The sequence below is a fragment of the Protopterus annectens genome, chromosome 1.part0, assembly GCF_019279795.1.
Source record: "Protopterus annectens isolate FY-2018-M chromosome 1.part0, PAN1.0, whole genome shotgun sequence".
Lineage (NCBI taxonomy): Eukaryota > Metazoa > Chordata > Ceratodontiformes > Protopteridae > Protopterus > Protopterus annectens.
The window spans coordinates 559323888-559343660 of NC_056725.1; the positions used below are offsets into that span (position 1 = coordinate 559323888).

The 19773-nt window shown below is 39.7% G+C and overlaps 1 protein-coding gene across 3 annotated transcripts in view; it reads right to left on the reverse strand.

The window, feature by feature from the left end:
* USH2A (usherin) overlaps positions 1-19773 on the reverse strand; it is a 625599-nt gene that overhangs the window by 580664 nt on the left and 25162 nt on the right. For all 3 annotated transcript variants that reach the window (XM_044061333.1, XM_044061354.1, XM_044061343.1), the window contains exon 2: positions 13762-13976. In XM_044061333.1, coding sequence (XP_043917268.1) covers positions 13762-13795 — 34 coding nt within the window. In that variant the 5' untranslated portion in view covers positions 13796-13976. The remainder of the gene's footprint in view (positions 1-13761; positions 13977-19773) is intronic.

Here is a 19773-nt window from a genome sequence, read left to right on the forward strand (position 1 = left end):
CTAGCAGCGCCTCATGCGGTGCAAGCGTTACTTTTAAAAACAAAAACACAGTATCTTCCTAATGCTCGCCTCACTAAATATGAGTTAAGTTTATTAACTAATCCCACTGTTCAAATTACACATTGCCCACCACTAAACCCTGCTTCATGAATTCCAACCAGTGACGAGGGCGAACCACATGACTGTGTGCTTGTAGTTAATACTGTTCTTTCTCCTAGGTTGGATTTGCAAGATGTTCCTTTACTTAATCCTGATTTAGTTATTTTTGTAGATGAATCCTGTTTACGAAATAATCTTGGCGAACACCAGGCTGCATGGTCAGTCTGCTCACCATTTGCAGTTTTACAAACTGGACAATTACCACCTGGCACATCCGCACAAGCTGCGGAATTAATGGCACTTTTGCATGCATGTAAAATGGCCAACAACAGGTCTGTTACTATTTATACTGATTCACGTTACGCACATGATTTCGGTACCCTATGGAATGAAAGGGGGTTTTTGACATTCTCTGGGGCACCAATTAAAAATTACTTGTATATTGATCACCTCTTACAGGATTTATTATTACCTTCCAAAACTGCTGTTAAGTGTGCAGCTCTCCAGTCTAACGACTCCCTAGTAGCTAAGGGAAATCATTTAGCTGACTGGGCTGCCAAGCAGGCTGCTCTTTCACATACAGTTCAGGGACAATTTCTGCAGCCTATCTTACAACGGTTACTTTTGACATTACTGTTTTGAAAGATTTACAAACAAAACATCGGAATCAGAAAGAAAAACATGGCTGGCCCACAGTTGTTTTCAATGCTCTGATTCAATTTGGCAACATCCTGATGTCAGATTAATTTGCCCTACATCTATGTTAAATTCTCTTATAAAAGCGTATCATTTGCCAGCTCATGTTGGGGTACAAGCATTAATCAAACAAATCCAGAAGGATTGGCTTGCCCCAGGACTTTCTGCTTCTGTGCAACATTTTTTGAGCACGTGCTCCATTTGTTTACAGCATAACATTTCAAAGGGCACTCTGGCTCCCACTCAACCGGTGCCAAAACTAATGGGACCATTTTGTGCTTTACAGTGGGACTTTATTGAACTCCCACCTTGTACCCGTTTTAAATATGTTTCAACTATTGTTGATATTTTTTCGGGGTGGTTAGAAGCCTACACGTGTGCTAAAAATAATGTTATTTCAGTTGCAAAAAAATTGTGTTATGAATTGATACCTCATTTTGGTGTTCTTTGTCAAATATACTCTGACCGTGGAATACATTTTACTGCTAAATTAGTTGAATCATTGTGTAAAATGGTAGGCATTACTTTGAAATTTCATTGTCCGTAAAGACCACAGGCATCCGGTATTATTGAACGCATGAACCAGACCTTGAAAACCAGACTTGCTCAAGTCACTTCAGAAACGGGCCTAACATGGGTGCAGGCCTTAGCACTAGCCTTACTTTCTATGCAGTCACAACTGCATCCTACTAAGAGTCTTTCTCCACATGAAATTCTCATGGGTCACCCTTTGAGTATGCCCATGACACCACCACCACCACCCTTTTCCGACTATTGTACTGCAAATCTCGTTTCTTTCTTACAGTTTCACCACTGACAAGTAGCAGCTGCTCAACATTTTCCAGATCCTTTCTGTCATCCGCCCTACAACCAGGGGATTGGGTTTACGATAAGTCCTTTAAGTCCTTCTCTAGAAAAACAGCACTCCAGCCATGCTGGAAGGGGCCCTTCCTGGTCCCTCTGACAACGTCATCTGTTGTGCGACTGCAAGGATCTCCAACTTAGATCCACATTTCACACGTCACAAAAGTTGTGCCGTCTGAAGCTCAACAACCTTTATCTTTTTCAACTCCAGATTCTCCTCCCATTGCTACTCGTACTCAAAGTAGAACTGTTCCAGTACCTGATGATGCCTAACATTTACCCTTTTAGAAAACTCCAAACTACTGACACTACGCAGACTCAACAACCATTTCCACAAAAATATTGGACAGCCATTTTGATGATCATTCTTGTTGTACTGTTATTTTTAATGTGGCTATTTTTATTTCCTGCTCCATTGACACATCACACCAAGCGAGCTATTTGGCATCCACCTTTCAACACTTACCAAGCTAATTTGCCTATGCATCATCCCTCAATGTGTCTGACTGTAGGATCTGTACTGCTTTACCTACTGTTCATGGGGGATTGATGCTAAGCACAGTCCCTTTAGGGGCTAATGAAACCTGGATGAATCTGATCTATGACACTTCAAATGTCACTTCAAAAGACAGGATAGCATTACATCTGTTTAACCATCGAAATGGAACTGTGTGTTTTCAGAAATTTGGTAAAGTCAAGGTAGGATGGAGTTTTTGTAATGTGACAGTTCCCTATAGGTGTAACAATAACTCCTCCTGCTATAACACAACCTATGATTCATTTTGTGAACTGGTGCATAAAACATACGAAGAGGTAAGAAATGATTCTGTTCTATACCAACAGCTGGGATTGATCGATAAGAATGTGTTTCATTCTGTACAAGGTTATATAAATAGTAATATTACCACTAAGGTGGAAAATTGCTACTTTGTGTGTGGTAGAAGAGCCTATAAATGGCTACCAGGAAACTGGTCTGGTAGCTGTGTCTTAGGTTTAGTCCCAGCCATCTGACATACATCTGCTTTACCTCAAGGAAAAATTCGGAATGTTCGAGAGGTCAAAATGCCTGTCAATCTGGTAGGCCAAAATGACGCTTCATGGAGCATACAGAGCAGTAAAATCAATTTGAAAACTGTCTAAATTGCTTGAAATATTAAGCAATGCCACATTTTCTGCTTTAGAACTAGTGACTGATGAACTGACTGCCATGAGAGCTGTAGTCTCTCGATTTCACCCTAGCAGCAAAAGGCGGAACTTACGCTTTAATCCAGGAGGAGTGTTGTACGTTTATTCCTGACAATCAGCAAGAAATTGAAAGTCATCTCAAACTCATTCAGAGAGTCTCTAAGGCCAAGGAGGCCGATAACTCAACGTGGGCATGGTTAACCAACCTGTTTTCAGGTTGGGGAGGTGGAATATTAAAGTTGATTTTATTAATCGCAGTATTAGCTCTTATTGCTTTTCTTGTTGTGTTTTTAATCAAAGCATTGATTTTGAAATTAATGTCTTTTAAGACTGCTAAAAAGGTGCCAAAGCTTTATATGCCTGCAGTTATGAATATGGGTGATGAAATAAAAATGTGTGACAATATTGAAGGAACCAGCCACATGGTTGTGTTAGATTTAGGGCAAATGTATGATCAACTAAATGGTGATGCTTACACAGCATCAAATGGGGGATTGTGGAATATGAATGGCCAAAGTATGTGCTTAAGGAAATTGAGTAAGTGATAATCTGTATGCATTGAGATGAACTTTGTACTGTGAACTCTGAGTAAACTGTGAATAGTGGAAAGCACTGAAAAACAGGAGCCTGCTTGAAAGCAGGAAATGTGCCTTATATGGAAGTGTATCAGATTTTCTTTCTCTGCCTAGAGATGTAGTAATGTGAACTGCTTTAAGCCTATGGGTAAAACCATTGATTGGTTAATTGTTGGTCTAGTTTATATTTTTGTACTGTCAGCTGTATCACCAGTATATAAGCTTATGCAGTCCTTTGTTCGAGGAGTCTCCCTGGTACTCTCCATGAGGCTCCCACACGTGTGTAATAAATACCACTGAAAGAGAGGAAGAAGTGTCTTGTCTTCATTTAAGGTTAAATGTAACAGTTCAAAGCTGAACCCTGATGTACATCCATTCCCCCTCTCTGGGCTGGACACTGCTCATACTTATACACATCCTGCTCTAATATCAATGTTTCTGGGACTATGAAACATTGCAGCACTGCCCAAATCAGCTTTCTTATGACCCTGACATATGCCTTCAAGTCTAGGAGTGCCCAGTTGGGCTCTTTCCTCATCTCTAGCTTCTTGTTAACTATCTATCTAAAGCAAACATTGGGTTGACTGTACTACATCTTGATCTGAATTCTTACTGCTCATCTCCCATATTACTTTCAATTGCTTTGCATATTCATTTATCAATCATCCTCTCCAGAACTTTCCTACAGTGTGATAGGGATACCTTTGTACTGCCCACTGTTGCGAATGTCCCATTTGTTCTTGTACACTGGCACTAGTATGTTTATTCTCCAGTCATCTGGGATATGCATTTTTCTCTATACTGCTAGGAGTACCAACAGGAGTCATTTCTACTCTGAGCGACTCAACATCTTTTTTTATTTATTTTTAAACTGACTCAACATCTTGATCATATCTGCTGTGATCTTATCTGAGCCCGTTGCTTGCCTGGACATTTTCCTTATTGCTGTTCTTACTTGTTCCAGGGCAGGCTCCTCCTCTTCATTGTAGACTATGGACAGAGTAGTGCAGTTACTGTGGGTGTTTTTTTTTTTTCTCATTCAGAAGCTGCTGGACATACTCCTACCATCTGCCTTTGATGTCCTGTGGACTGACGAGCAGGTTGTTGCTGCTGGCATCTCTTATAAAGGGTGTCTTACAGCTATCTTCTTTATATTTGTCTTTATCAATTTCTAGAAAGATGGCACAAAATCAGGTTGCAAGGTAGAGTGCCTCTGATGCCTTGCTCTTTGCCACTACAACTGCTCTCTTCTCCTCTTTGTTAGCCAACCAGTATTCTTCTTCAGCCTGATCTGTTTTCTCCCACATCTTCTTGCCAAGCACTTCACCTGGCCAGCATGCCAAAGTTCTAACCTCCATTTCACTCATTCACTCTGGCTGCTGACAGGCTGCACCCTTTTTGGATGGAAGTATATCAACAACCAGAGTGATGTAAATAGTCAGGATTTTATCACCCAAAGAAAAGAAAGAAAATCCATCCTGAGTCAGCAACCAGCATTCAATTATCTTAAAAATCATCCAAACAACAACCTTAACAAGAGACGTTGTACCCGTGGGTGGGTGTAGCTACTGCAGTAGTGAAGAACTGGAACAGATACTGTTACGAGTAAGACTTACACAACTGCACTATGTTCTTCATTCTCACTTCTGTAGTAATCTATGGGTAGATTACAAAAGCTTACCGTACCTAGGAGGAGGAAGCATAAGGGTCCAGGAGTCCCTGGAGAGTGGTCTTATCAAAGCCTGTCCTGGTGCTAGAGAAGAAATTTAATTTGTATTGCTGTGTGAAGGTATGAATATAGGACCACACTGCTACCGCTGGAATAGAGTCCATCCCTTTCCAGTATGCCACTGAAGAGGTCAAAGACATGGTAAAATGTGCCTTAACTTTGCCTGGAATACTTGTACCATTGTGAGAATAGCAAAAAACTTTGCCTGGAATACTTGTACCATTGTGAGAATAGCAAAAAAAAAAAAAACATTAGCAGAGGACAACCATCTGCATATAGTCCGTTTAGACACTGGCTGGCCTTTCTTTGTCTCAGCATAGGAAACAAACAGCCGCTTAGCCTTCCTAAAGGACATGGTTCTGTCAATGCACAACCTCACTGCCTGTGCATATCAAATGTATGTAGAATCTGTTCTCCCTTGTTTTTTGTTTCTGTGAAGAAAACTGAGGAATTGAAGGCTTGATTCAAGGTGAACTAAGAAACAACTTTAGACATGAATGCAGGACTAGTGTGCAATGTGACCCTAACCCTGTTGAAGACCAGACAATGTTCACCCACCATGAGAGCTTGCAACTGAGATATTCACCTTGCAGATGTCAAAGCAACAAACAAGTAAAACAGTTTCCCCAAGTAGTGAATTGAAAGTCAGCCTGAGAGGCTGGTTCAAAGAGAGTTAAGATCAGATTTCTAGAACAAAACTGAGATCCCAAGGAAGAGAAACTTGTTTTTGAGGGGGTCTCGTGCAGCACTCTCATAAACTGTGACCACAAACATGTAGGCAGACAAGCTGAGATGGCTGCAAGATACACCTTGATGGAAGCAAATGATAAGCCATCTTTAAGTAGCTCACACAAATATGTGCTACTTCCCCTTCTTAACTCCTGTGATTGGCAAGACACCAACTAATTCGTCAACACAAGACCTTCTATTAGCAGATTTTCTTGACTCATTTAGCACCTGCTGCAAGTCCTCATAAAAAAGTCACCTGAATTGTACTAAAACTGAATAATCCAGGCCATCAACTGTAATTGGCTGATGTTGGGGTGTATCAAAATCCCCTTTTGCTATTTGAGTAGATCTACTCTGGGAGGAAGCTTGCGGTAATTACCACTGACCAATTAAATAAGGAAGAAACAATTTTCCTTGGTCCAAAAGAAAGTCAAAACAATGAATTTTGGTAATTCTTTCTTAAAAATCACTAGAAAGGGCAGAAAAGCATACAGGAACATTAAGAGAATGACACAACATTGGTTTCTCCATGCTTGGCTGCAAGGTTGCTGAACAGAATTCTTTGTTTTGTAAGGAGACAAACAGATTTACTTGATGTATCCTCCACATCTGCATCAAGTCCTGGAACATGCCTGTATTGAGTTTCCTCGAGAGGGTCTGACCAGGATTTGCTGGTTTTGTCTGCCACAATGTTTTGCTCTGACAGAATGCAGGAGGCCTAAAGATTCAAATACTGAAGAGCCAACTCCCAAGCCATCACTGCTAACCAACGGAGAGGGTATGACCTTGTACTCCTTTGTCTGCTGAAACACCACATCACTGTGGTGTTTATCTGAAACCACCTGTAGCTATAGATGGTGTTAAGATTTCAAAGCATGAATCACTGCTATCACTTCCTTGATGTTTATGTGCTTTACTATGTCTGAAGCATCTCAAAGACCATGCACTTTTATTCCCACTGTAAACTGTACCGTAGTCATCATCACAGTAATAATAAATTATAAAAATGATACTACCTGTTAATAATACTGTTTGCTAAACAGGTAAGCCCACTGGACACAGACCCTTTTCAGGAGTAACCCAGTAGCAATGCTTGGTTAAGCAACTTACTTAAGGTCACAGTTTATGGTTGAAGAAATCAAACCCTGTACTACAGGAACTACAGGTTGCAGCCTTAATGCTCTGCACCAACTACCAGACTTGTAACATATTACTAGGCACATGCAGTGCCTACAAAGATATGAATACATTTGAAACAGAATTATGGTTACTTTATTTATAAGGTACAACTAAAGATACAACAGGAACAGGACAGACAGCATCAGAAATCAAAGTACTGATGTTACTTAAAGTATTCCTACATTTGTGCCTACATGTACACACTTATTCTTTTGTAAAAGTTAAGTAGTACACAAAACAGAAGTATTAGGAAAAAGAATGGTATTAAAAATATGTCAATTATGTGTTATTAGGACAGACATACAAAAAGAGAATATGAGTAAGTATGTTAAACTGGCGTATGGGGTGGCCGCGGTGGTGCAGCGTTTAGCATTGCCACCTCACAGCGAGAGATTCTCCGGTTCAATCCTCAGCTGGGGTGCCTTCTGTGCGGAGTGTGCATGTCCACCCTGTGGCCGCGTGGGTTTCCTTCGGATGCTCCGGTTTACTCCCACATCCCAAAGACATGCTGTAGGTGGACTGGACACACTAAATTGGCCCTAGGCGTGAGTGCGTGTGTGTGTGCCTTCTGTGGAAGGTTGGATGCTGGGCTGGCAACTCGACACCGTAAAACTCCACTGCCAATCATGAGTGGACAGATGATCTGCTGTGGCGACCCCTAACTGGGTAAAAAGCAGAAAGAAGATGTTGTTAAACTGGCGTAGCATGGAAACAGGGAGCATAAATATTAGTGGGTATAAAAAAACATAGGATTGCTTGTGTGTATAGTACGGGTTATAACTGATTATACATTTGTTTTCATATTTAGAGTTCTACAGGATACGTCTCATTGTGTACGCATCGCAAAACCAGTGAATCATCTGAAACTGGTACCATAAAGCAGCACTATTTCAAAATAAATCAATTTCCGTAATTAGATTAAATTTATGCAACATCCTGTTACAAACCTGACAGCAATGCAATCATATACCATAAAACTTGATATATTAATCACAAATTCAAAACCTTACTTGAGAGGTATCCATGCAACCCTTAAACTACACAAAAATCTGTAATAAATTATCAACAATATAAAATATAATAATGGAGGTGCCTCAGTCGGGCTAAGGATGAATGTGGTTAACGAGATAGTGCATTACAAGATTACATATATTTTGCAAACTGATTAATGTACTATTGTTCTTGTACCTGTATTTGCTAAGTATAGAAACGTAAAATGAAAGCATTTGTCTATACAAGGATTCTATATTTATATGCTATAGTAACACATGTAACCAAAACTGGAGTGCTACATGATTTCCCTGAACATGAAACTTGATTCAAGTGATTTGAAATGCATTCTGCTTTTCACTCTACAACTGGTCCGAAGCACCAGATTTTGGTATCTTAAGGGACCTTTCAAAGCGATGACATATGCATTGCCAAATATATCAACTTTACTGTTGCTTACATTTGACAATGATTCTAAATATGTCACTCTCTGCAGTTGCCTGTACTTATAAATAAAACGTCTAAAAAGATTAATTTGTTTGCAGACTTATTTCTATACAACAATATGCCATGCAGTTCTGATGGCACGTAAAACAGTCATTTAGGCATTAGTATTTGAAAATTAATGTTGTTTTTGGCTCTCGTCCACTTAAAGGACACTGCGCAAAACATCCATTGGCTGCATCTTCCACCCAATCATGGCATAACGATGGATATACAAACTCTCAACAGAAATCATTACCAACACCTGACAATATTTGAGACTCAAAAGCTTTTTGGAAATATTCTGGAACTCCATTCAAATAAATACTGTGCAACATGTCCTGGTGATGTAGCACAACATAGCCATGGAAAAGAAATACGAAGTGCTGACAAATACTTTACATCAAAGTGCACCATAAGGTCTCCTTCATTTCCATGGCTTTCAGTATATTAACCTTTCATTGAGCACACAGCCGGATCACTGGAATACATCAAACTGTCATGTAGGTTCCACTATTTCATGAATAAAGTCTTTAGCTAAGTTGGATTCCATGTCATCCCAATAGACAGGCGTAGTTCATTAGCCATGCATCCCTACAGTGCAAAACCATGGTAAAATAATTACCATGATGACAGTTCTGTACCTGTTGGAGAACATTTAGTTCAGGGAATGCAGAAAAGTTCTGCAGGTAAGGTCGGGCAGCCATTCTGCAATCTTTGCTCCAGTCATGCTGAGAAAACACAAAAAAGAAGACATACAAACGAAGATACTAAGCAGCTGCACTTCACAATACAGTACCATTCACAGCCTATTCATTTTTCTCTAATGCACTGTGTGTACGCTTTCCTTTAAATTGTACAAGATGTGGTCCCACTGCTCAAGAAAACCATTAAAATGTTATGCAGTACAGCACAGAAATTTACAGACATGAACATTCTGCTGCTTTTACTACTGCCACATTAGAAACTATAGTGCCTTTTTTTTTACTTAACACATACTTTGTACAAAACCAATTTCAGTTTTTAATGAAGTCAGCACAATAAAACAGTTGTTGTGATCCTTTAAAACATTAACATTGTATTAGTAAAAACAACTTTTCAGAAAAAAAAATAGAATACACCTCTTGCATATTTTTCAGTAATTGTGTGTGCCTCCTGTCTGTTTTGTGTATCTGCATCTTCAGTGAAGTGCACGCAAAAAATTTTGCTACGTATTTTTTGCTTAATGAAAATACGTTTACACCTTCTATGTCATCACAGAAACAAGTGCTCAAATTCTTCCATACAAAAACTAAATGTACTCTCAAATCACTACAAAGGGGATATCTACTTATTACATACATACTTTCTTCATTTATCTCACACAAGTATTTTTTTAGACGTATCTTTCTTTATTCAACTTCTCCAAAGATTATCATTTTTTTATGAAATACAGATGCAAGATTCAAAACAGTAAATCAGTGATCTGTCTCCTGTAACACATAGGAAGTAGTGCTGTTATGGCTCAGATATTTTTGAAATAGCAGGTATGTTTTTTATTCCTCAAAATCTTAACTATCATTTTCTTCAAGTAAAGAATAAAAAGATTATTTAAACAAATCTTTTTAAGATGTTTATCCACATATTCTAAACTGTTTGTGTGTGTGCTTACATGAGGTACCCATTTTACACAGATGAAGAATATAAAAGTTTTTTTCACACCATAATTCTTCCGCTTTAGTTTTGACACCCAAAAGCTTTACCAGACATGAAGTATGATCATCTTCTGAGAACTAATAAATAATTTTGGCATGAACAGAATGGATCAGTGGTTTAAAAATCATCCCTTCTAAACTTATTTGTTGTTCACAGGGCGCTGTATGTTTTCTCTGTTTTTGACTTCAAAAATCTGTAGGCTTACACCAGCTTGTGTTCTCAAGAAATGCCAAGCCCAAATAGGAATGACTTTGCAATAGTTCCAATCTTTGTAATGCCAGCTCAACATTCTTCTTCGTGTTACAAATCATCAGCTTTAAGCTGTAACTGTTTTACTGAGCTTTTTTGAGCATAACATGTTCGAAGCAAGCTATTTGCTACCTCAGTGCGTCTTGTGTATTAGCCATAATAGAAGATAATCTGCAAACCCTATAAAATGACACAGGGCCCTTCCAACTTTAGGTATAGTAGTCCCTTTTACTGTGAAACAATTCAATTAATATAAACAAAGAACAATCAAGGGCCAAAGACACAGCCACATCTTACCCCCTTGTTTATCCAGAACTCAGCTCTCAGATACCCTTCTTTAGAGAAAGTAACTTTAGCATAGATTTCATTGTGCATTGCTGCCAAACTATCAATCAGTAATCTCAAAAACCCTTCTCCCTCCAGTTCTGTTCATAACCTGCTTCAATTTACATTGTAGTTTTACTGTATTGTGAATCCTGGTTACCACGTACGTTTCAACTATACTTTACAAAAGAAAACATGTAGCGGTCTGCATTTTATTAGGGTAGAGCACAAACTGAACTATTTGTAAAGGGTTTAACCCTATTTGCTCGTCCAGTTCCTTTAAGAATAAAGAAGAGACTTGATTGAATGATTATCCTGCCTTTCCAAGAACTAATAAAGGTCTTGCTTTTTAAACATAACTGGAATTGTATTTCTAGCTGACATTTTTGGATTTACTGAATACATTTTGCAACAGAGCTAGCCAATTTGGCCACATTGACTAATGTTGATGCAACATCCAAACCCATATAAAAATGAGAAAATCAGGGTTGATGATGACAGTAACCTCATTAATGATGTCATTAGGGAAAACAAAAAGAGAGTGTAATGCTACTGGCCCTTACCAGCATATGTCTCTCTGCATTTTCTGCAGTAACAATACCCAATATGAGTCACAAAGTGACACAGAAGGAACTCACCATCTTTACTGGAACCGTAAAACGTTTTATTTCTGCTGAATAGTTGCATACTTGAGCTGTTTTGGTTAGCTTTTACATCCTACATCAACTTTATTACAAGCTGAGATAAGTACAAACTTGCAGTATTATAAGATAGTACTGCATTTTATTTTTTCTGTTTTATTGTTTCATTGTTTCAAATTTATCATTATCAGCAATTATACATAGTTATGTGATCTAACAAAGGTTATATAAATTATGTTTTATTTTGTAGTGTTCTAATGAAGTCCCTGAACCTGAAAAAGATGAAAGTGCTTAACTTAATAAAAGTTTTGCCCGGCTAATTTCCACTAAGTTTGGGGGCTGTTTATTTTTATTTAGTTGATATTCAGCCAGTAATGTTTGGATACACCCAAATGTTACGTTTTACTTTTGCAGGAAACAAATGAGTCTGCATTCTTGTCATTACGTCAGAATAATCAAAGCATTAAGACTGCATGTGGCTACAAGATTCCATCAAGGGTCTGCCCTTCTGTTCATATTTTTTATGGCCAGGATCTCAAGACGTAGTTTAACTCAAGTGACTATACATGCTGGTATGCACTGGGTCACTGCTAAGTGTGGACTGGATGAGAAAAAACAAAAACAAAAAAAAATCATGGTTGTCTCCCAAAAGGAAATGAACTTTTCTATGGTGGTGAAGAGGAAGTGACTGCCATATTCTGGGTCTTGTTCAGAAGTAAAGGGAAGGCAGAAGGGGACTGATAGTAGAAGCAGCAGTGGCAGTACATCAGGCATGAAATCAGAATAGAAATCAGAATATGGTAACGAAAAAAATCAAGCTCTGATGGTCAATAAAGGCACAAGAAAAAGGAAACTTCCACAGAATTAGTGTACCACACTTTACTGAACGCTTTCATCAGAAGACCATCAGAAATACATTAAGTGTTTTAATGCATTTCTGATTAAGTCGTTTGACGAAAGTGTTCAATAAAGTGTGGTACGCTAATTCTGTGGAAGTTCTTGTTTCTTTATTGACCATCGGAGCCTGATTTTTTGGTATTGTTTGCTCTTTCATCAGAATATGGTGGTGATGAGAAAGAAAGTCAAGACAAACCTTTAATTTTTTTCTACTTAATCACTGTCCCATCATCATCTAGGGTCATAAGCTTTTGACACAGACTGAAAAAAAAAACAATCACATTCACAACCACAAAATTAACTACTGCTGACTACCTGGTTAATAAATATATTAGCTTAGCTGTTTTTCAGTGGGATGGTGGCAGGGGAAAGAGTGACTGCCATCTACAGGTGCCATATAGTAGGACAGCGTAACATAAAATGTGACACGAAGTTACTTCTGCATGAACTGCTCTAGACTGTAAAGCTTCCTGGCTGTTCCTATCTACTTGCAGCAAGGTACAAAGGGTTTGGTCACTTTGTCCAGAGCCATTTTTCATCTACATTGTTTCCTAGAATGTAGGACAGCCAAGGGCTTTTTGAAAAGAAATCGTGACTTTGCCATCTTTACAAACCCTCCTTAAATACACTAACTCCAGGCTAGCACAACTTTTTTTGAAAGACAGCATTTCAGTGAAACAGCTGTCATAATATATAGGACTAATAGAAGGTATTTGCACCTGTGTCAGTCAAATAAACCAGCATCTTTACAGGCTGAAGTCATACTATACTTATGCTTCATAAGGCATGACAACTGCATATCACAATAGTGTCTCACACTTCCTTTTTACAGTGACACACATCCAAAAACTCCTTAAAAGTTGTAATGTATACTTTTGCAGCCTCTTTAAAATCAGCTGTGAGCCAGTCTCACAGTGGAAAGTTCACATTCTTTAAAGTCTGATGCAAGAAAATGTTCACTTACTCAAACAAGCGAATTGCTGAAGTTATTTGATCTGTTTTTGTCAAAAATATGTACTGTCAGACTGTGTAGCCATAGTCAGAAACAGCAACATTCATGAATGTCTAATGTACCATGTTTTAAACATAAAAATATAGGAATGCTGAAAGAAACATTCTGATTTCCATCTCATTTACTCCTTTTTGATGTTATTGTAAAACTCTTAAGTCTGCATAAAAATGTGTGGAAAGATCAGTACTGTCATACTACAACACATAATTGCTACACAATGGCGCCTATTGGTATTCTCATTAGAAAGTTTGAGACATTACACAAGGGGGTACAATGTCTAATTCGATGAGAGCACAGAAGGAAGCCCATAGACAAACAGGTCAATACGGGACAGGACAGAGTCTGAAGAGCAAACCACTCTACATGAAAAAAAAAAAAAATAGACACTACACACACACACACAGGAACACTTACCTACATCAAAACTGCCTGCAACAGAGTTGCTCATTTAATTCATTCTTTTGCAAGAGATTCAAACAATTTCAGCTGACTCTGTTGAGACATGCATCAAAATGCATCTATACTCTGAACTGTGAAACACCCCCACTCTGCGCACATCTGCAACATCGCGTTGGTAACTGGGGAACTTTGCTAGCTGAGCAGGCACCATTACTCATTTTATTCATGACCTTCAAAATCATAAGGAAAAATGGTTAAATAGTTCTACACAGTATTGTATAGCAAAGCTCTCAGATTCTTCACTTATACTAATGAGTGACTGCAGTACTTTCAAGATGGTTCTAACATTTTAATTTCATAACTGGAAAAAAAAAATCAGACTTTATTAAGTAAAGCTGTTTATCAAATTCAGATGCTTTGACATGATTTTTTTTTACCTTTTCACAGAAAATACGTAAACAGCTGTTGGAAACCCTGACTGAGTAGAGGTTCCTAATTCGATCACATCTTCTTAAAGGTACCTGCAGTTCAGTGAATTGTATATTAACATTAAACCAATGGACTTAACTTCCAGTATTATGGTGGTGCAAACCATCAGGAGTTGTTAGTTGCACTCTTTTCCCTTTCCTCCTCAGTATCTAATGTTTGTTATCCACATCCAAATGATAAACTGTAACTATAAAACATCTGTTAAATCCACATTTTTATCTGTCCCCCTACAATGCACAGTAGCAGTTTAACAGCCTCCTTAATTAAAAGGGCTTAAGTTAAAGAAGATGTATTTGTGGTGCTACATTAATCCATATAGCTAATGCTGCCAAGTCACGTTGGGCTCCTACAGTAGTCCCATGAACAGAAACTACCATCCAAGCTTACTTATCTAGAAAAGTAAAAATTGCTCTCTCTCTTCACTCACTGACACTGGACTCTACAGTCCAATTTCTGTACAACTGATGTGGGCTGGAACCAAATCTACATGGAGAAAACTCATGCAAATATGGAGAAGGCATGCAGACTCTGAACAGAAAGCAACCCAGCTATGACCAAAACTGGGCAGCCTCTTGCTGTGTGGCAGTGCCAATTACTACCCTATTATGCCATCTACTACATTAATACCCCTCAAATAATCGTAAATCACATCACCCTACTGGTGGTACTGCGGTAGCGTTGTCGCCTCACAGTTAGACGTTGCACGTTCGATTCTCATTTAGAGCATCTTCTGTGTGTCGACATGTGAATGGGCGTTCCTTCGTTGAAGGTTGTGCGTTAGGCCTGGCAAGCCAGCACGTAAAAAAATACTGCCAATCATTAGCGGATCAGAGTTACGCTGTGGCGACCCCTAACCGGGAAAAGCCAAAAGACAAGTTTACATTACCCTACTGGATAAAACCTCCTGTTCCATGCTCAGCCTGTTGGTGCAGTAGCAAAGCACCAAAATGCAATTCTGGTATTCTATGTAAAATTACAGGACACAGAACAGGAGTGTTCAGTAGAGAGAGAGAGAAAAATGTGCAGTCATAAAAACAGTGGTTAGTGGCTAGCTTTCTTTCTTCAGTTAGAGAGTGGGGCTCATGGCTGCAACAGCATCACCTGCCGGAGAGTAGGGGCTTGCTCCAAGCAACCAAAAATACACCTGGTGAGGTGAAGTGATGGAAGGTGTTTGTCTGTGCACAGCAACATCCAAAAACGCACACTCTGTATTATCAAGTTCCCATCCTTACCTCAAAATGGGAATAAGGATGGTCCTTTAAGCACTGGATTCTTTTCGTTATAAAACACTCAAGTCTGTCTAGTTGGGAGAGTTTGTAGAATTATATGTATCAAATGCAGCACTTTATTCTATGAAGGGATAAATGCAGATAGATGAGAATTAGGATAGCTTGGAATCATATTTTAGAGAAAAAGATTGCAAAGAGGACAGAACACAGAACATAATCTTGAGAGATGCACCTAGTTACATTTCGATTTTTGGACAGGGTACCATTATTCTAATCAAGTGTGCTCTGTTTGATGGCCAGTTAGCCTACAAAAGGGTTTATGCTTGGCTGGGTTAGCTTGTTAATGATGCAGGAGTGCAGAATGGTATCAAATGCTTTCACCAAGTCAAAATAAGCAACAAGTCCTTAATCTAGTGCTTTGGTGGCTTTTTTGAAGAATCTACAAGGCTAAAAGGTATGATCTATCTTTGGCAAAACCGAGCTGCAAAGAATCAAGAGTCAGTGTGAAGTCAATCACGTACACTGTTACTGCTCATTTCTGCAATGGTATATTCCGTCTTTACAGAAGTTTAGTGAGACTCTGAGGGCCCACAGTTACTTGTGTAAGCATGATTGGGGGAGGGGATACCCATAGCATTTCTTCATTCTGCAGGTCCATATCCTGTGAACAGAATTTGGGGCAAATGGACCTATTACTTTTTTTTTTAAGTTGTTAAAATCAGGTTGGCTTGCTGAATTCCCAGAATGTAGATGGATTACTGGGACTAAGGAGCTTGGTTTTGAGGGAGACAATGACAGCTAAATGGCAGCACCACACAATGAGAAATCCAAAACACGAATAATACCACCAGCTAGTTTACCAACAGTAAAAAGTTTCTTTAATAAAATGCTCTGACTTCTCGGCTCTTACAAGCCTTCAAGAAGTATAACATTTTCAAATCACAACCTGCCTAAATACATACACCAATCAAATAATTAAACAATTTACTCTAATTACATCACAATTCAATTCATTCATAAAATTAAATAAAACATCTCCAATTAAGTTCATTATTCAACCCTTTGGGTGACACAGTATCAATTTTTAAAATATAAATTGATTATTTTGTTAATAGTTTGTTTTTAAGATCAGTTTCATCATTATACATTTTAATTTGTTCTAAAACAGTGTCTTTAAGGCCATCACTGTTACCTGCATATATATATATAGCACTTTCTTTCTTGTTTTTAGCTATATCCCTAATATGTTCTAACAATCTAATCTTGAATGATCTTAGTTTCACCTATATATTTTTTACATGGACATGAGGGCATAAACAATGGTTCATAGGTTCATACTAGGCTATCTGCCCTAGGGCATTTATAAGCCTAGCCAGAATGTGTTTGGCTTTCGCCACCCATTTTAAATTTATTTTGCTATGCCCTTTTTCGAGGTTAGTATACTGTGCCTCTGTCTAACAGTGACACAGAAGTGATACCCAGGGTAAACCTACGATCTCCCATCCACTCATCAAGATTCCTCTTGAAGAGAGTCAATGAGGGACTCTGCCTAACCTGGACTGGTATTTTATTCCAGAGTGAAGGGAGCCTCTGGGTTATGAATCTGTCCCTCCAGCATGTCCTGTTTATTTCAGTGCTGAGGTTCAAGTCTCTCGAGCGTAGCTCGATGGGATTTGGATTTTCTGAGGTGCAGCATGTCCATTAATTCCAGGTTGGACATGGCTTTATACGTCAGGCACAGATCGCCTCTGAACAGGCGGTATGCCACTGAGTAGAGCTGGAGTTTCTTTAACCGGGCAGCATATGGCATCTGTTTCAGCCCTTTGATCCTCTTGGTGAGGTACTTTTGGGGTCTTTCCAGTTGCTGCAGGTGTCTGGTAAGGTACATCCCAAAAGGGGCATTGTACTCAATTATGGGCCTGATGAGGGATGAGTAAAGAGGCACGATGACCTCCCCTGATCTAGATGTGAATCCCTTCATGATTAGGTGGGCTACATAAAATGTTTTTCTAACCACTTTGGCCACGTGGTTGTCAAATGAGAGATTGCTATCAACTTGGGTCCCCAGGTCCCTAATTACTTCTTCTGTACTTAATGGATTACCATCTATGTGGTAATTTGTGGGCACTTTGTTTTTGCCAAAGGGGATGACTATACACTTTTTGGCATTTAGCTTGAGGATATGGCTCTGGCACCAGTTGTCTGTTTCTATGAGGCCCTTTTGGAGGATGCTTGTGTCGGCTGGAGAGTTGATTATGGTGCCCAGTTTGCAGTCATCTGCGAACTTGGTCAGCCACAGTCTTTCCGTGTTGGCCTGTACCTCCGAGAAATATATACCGAACAAGAGAGGTCCCAGGACTGAGCCTTGTGGGACACCACTTGTAACTGGTTTGGAGTCTGACATGGCTCCAGCAATTCTAACCATGTGGGTTCTGTCCTTGAGCCAGTTTGCAATCCATCTAGTGACATAGGGGTTTATATTTAAGCTGGTGAGCTTATCTATAATGCCCGAGTGGGGTATTGTATCGAAGGCTTTGCGAGGTCCAGGTAGGCTGTGTGGACCACCTTCCCCTCGTCAATGGCCTTGGTGACTGTTTCAAAGAAATCAACCAGGTCTAAGAGGCAGGATCTGCCCTTAACAAAGCCGAACTGGGTAGGATCCAGTGTCTGTAGGTCCCCAATATCTTTATTTATGAGGTCCATGACGATCCTTTCCATAGCTTTGCAGACCAAGCTAGTCAGGCTTATGGGGCGATAGTTTCCAGGATCCGTTGAGGCACCACCTTTATGGAGAGGGACCACTGTTGCTGTACGCCACTCTTTGGGCACATATCCTGTTGTAAGGCTGAGATTGAGCAGTAGTTTTATGTTTGGGTTTAGCTCTTCTTGGAGTTCATGTAGGACGCAGCCCGGGACACCGTCTGGTCCCATTGATGCTGTGTTTTTTGCTTTGGAGAGGGCGGCTCTTACCTGAACATCTGAGATGTCAGGGGGGCAGCACTCTGCTGGGATAGATATTTGCCCTTTTGGTGGGGAGGGGGGGAGAAGTTTGCACTGAACCTGTCAGCTAGGATGTTGGCAATGTCTGTGGGTTCGGTGTATTTTTTGTCATTTTGGACTAATTCTGAGCATATCTGGGAATTACCACCCAGGTTCCCAACATAACTAAAGAAAGCCTTGTGATTATCCTTAGTGTCCTGTGCAATTTTTCTCTCGAAGCTGGCCTTAGACAATTTTATGAGTGCCCGTAGTTTTTTGCTAATACTGATCAGTGATGCCTTCCCTTTTTGGGATTTTGCTCTATCATTTAGTAGCTTCCTCCTTCTATTGTATAGTTTGTTTATGGCTGGGGTCCACCAGACAGGACGTCTGCCTTTGGAGGATTGGGTCTTGGTTTTATTTGGGATCGCATGATCCATGCATTCCTGAAGGTGTTCATAGAATGCATTTATAAAGGATTCTGCGGTCTGGGCCATATTTTCCACAGGCCCGGGGGCTTTGAAGGATTCCACCTCGGTTTTGAGAAGTGTGAAATTTGCTTTAGAGAAGTTTTTCACTGTGGTTTTCTGGGCAGGGGGTGGGGTCGGGATGTGAATATCCAGTGAGATTAGTTTATGGTCTGATCTTACCAGCGAGGGATACACTTCTGGTCTGGAGCATAGAGTCCCCATGTTGGTGATGATCAGGTCCAGTATGTTTTCCCTCTTGTGGGAGTGGTAACAAGTTGTTCCATAGCATTTGAGTTTATAAATTCTAGGAACCTTTGGGCTAGGGTGTTGGAGCTAGAGTAATGCTCCCAGTCTATGTTTGGGTAGTTGAAGTCGCCCAATATAATGGTGTTTGGAGAGACCTTCATATTTTCCAGTGTTCTCAGAAAGGCTGAGTGGGGTTCCTGGGTTTGGGAGGGTGGTCTGTAGCAGGCTATAAACTGGAAGGCAGTTTTACCCACTGTTAGTTGCACATGGATAGTCTCTGATGCTTCGTGCTTTGCCACCAACCTGGAGGTGTGGGTATCTTTGATGAATATCGATACTCCCCCTCCTTTTGTGGTTCGGTCCAAGTTTTGGGGCCGAAAAGCATGGTATGAGGTATAACCTAGTAGTGCTGGGGTGCTCTCGGGAGCCCTGAACCAGGTTTCTGTTACTGCACAGATATCGAATGTTCTCCATGCTAAGGAGAGTTTCGAGTGCGTGCATCTTGAGGTTTAGACTTCTGGCGTTGAGTGGGGGAGGAAGACTTGTAATTACTGCCCTCAGAACAACAACAAAAACTATCCTTCACTTCAAAAATATGCCCATTGATATGTCTG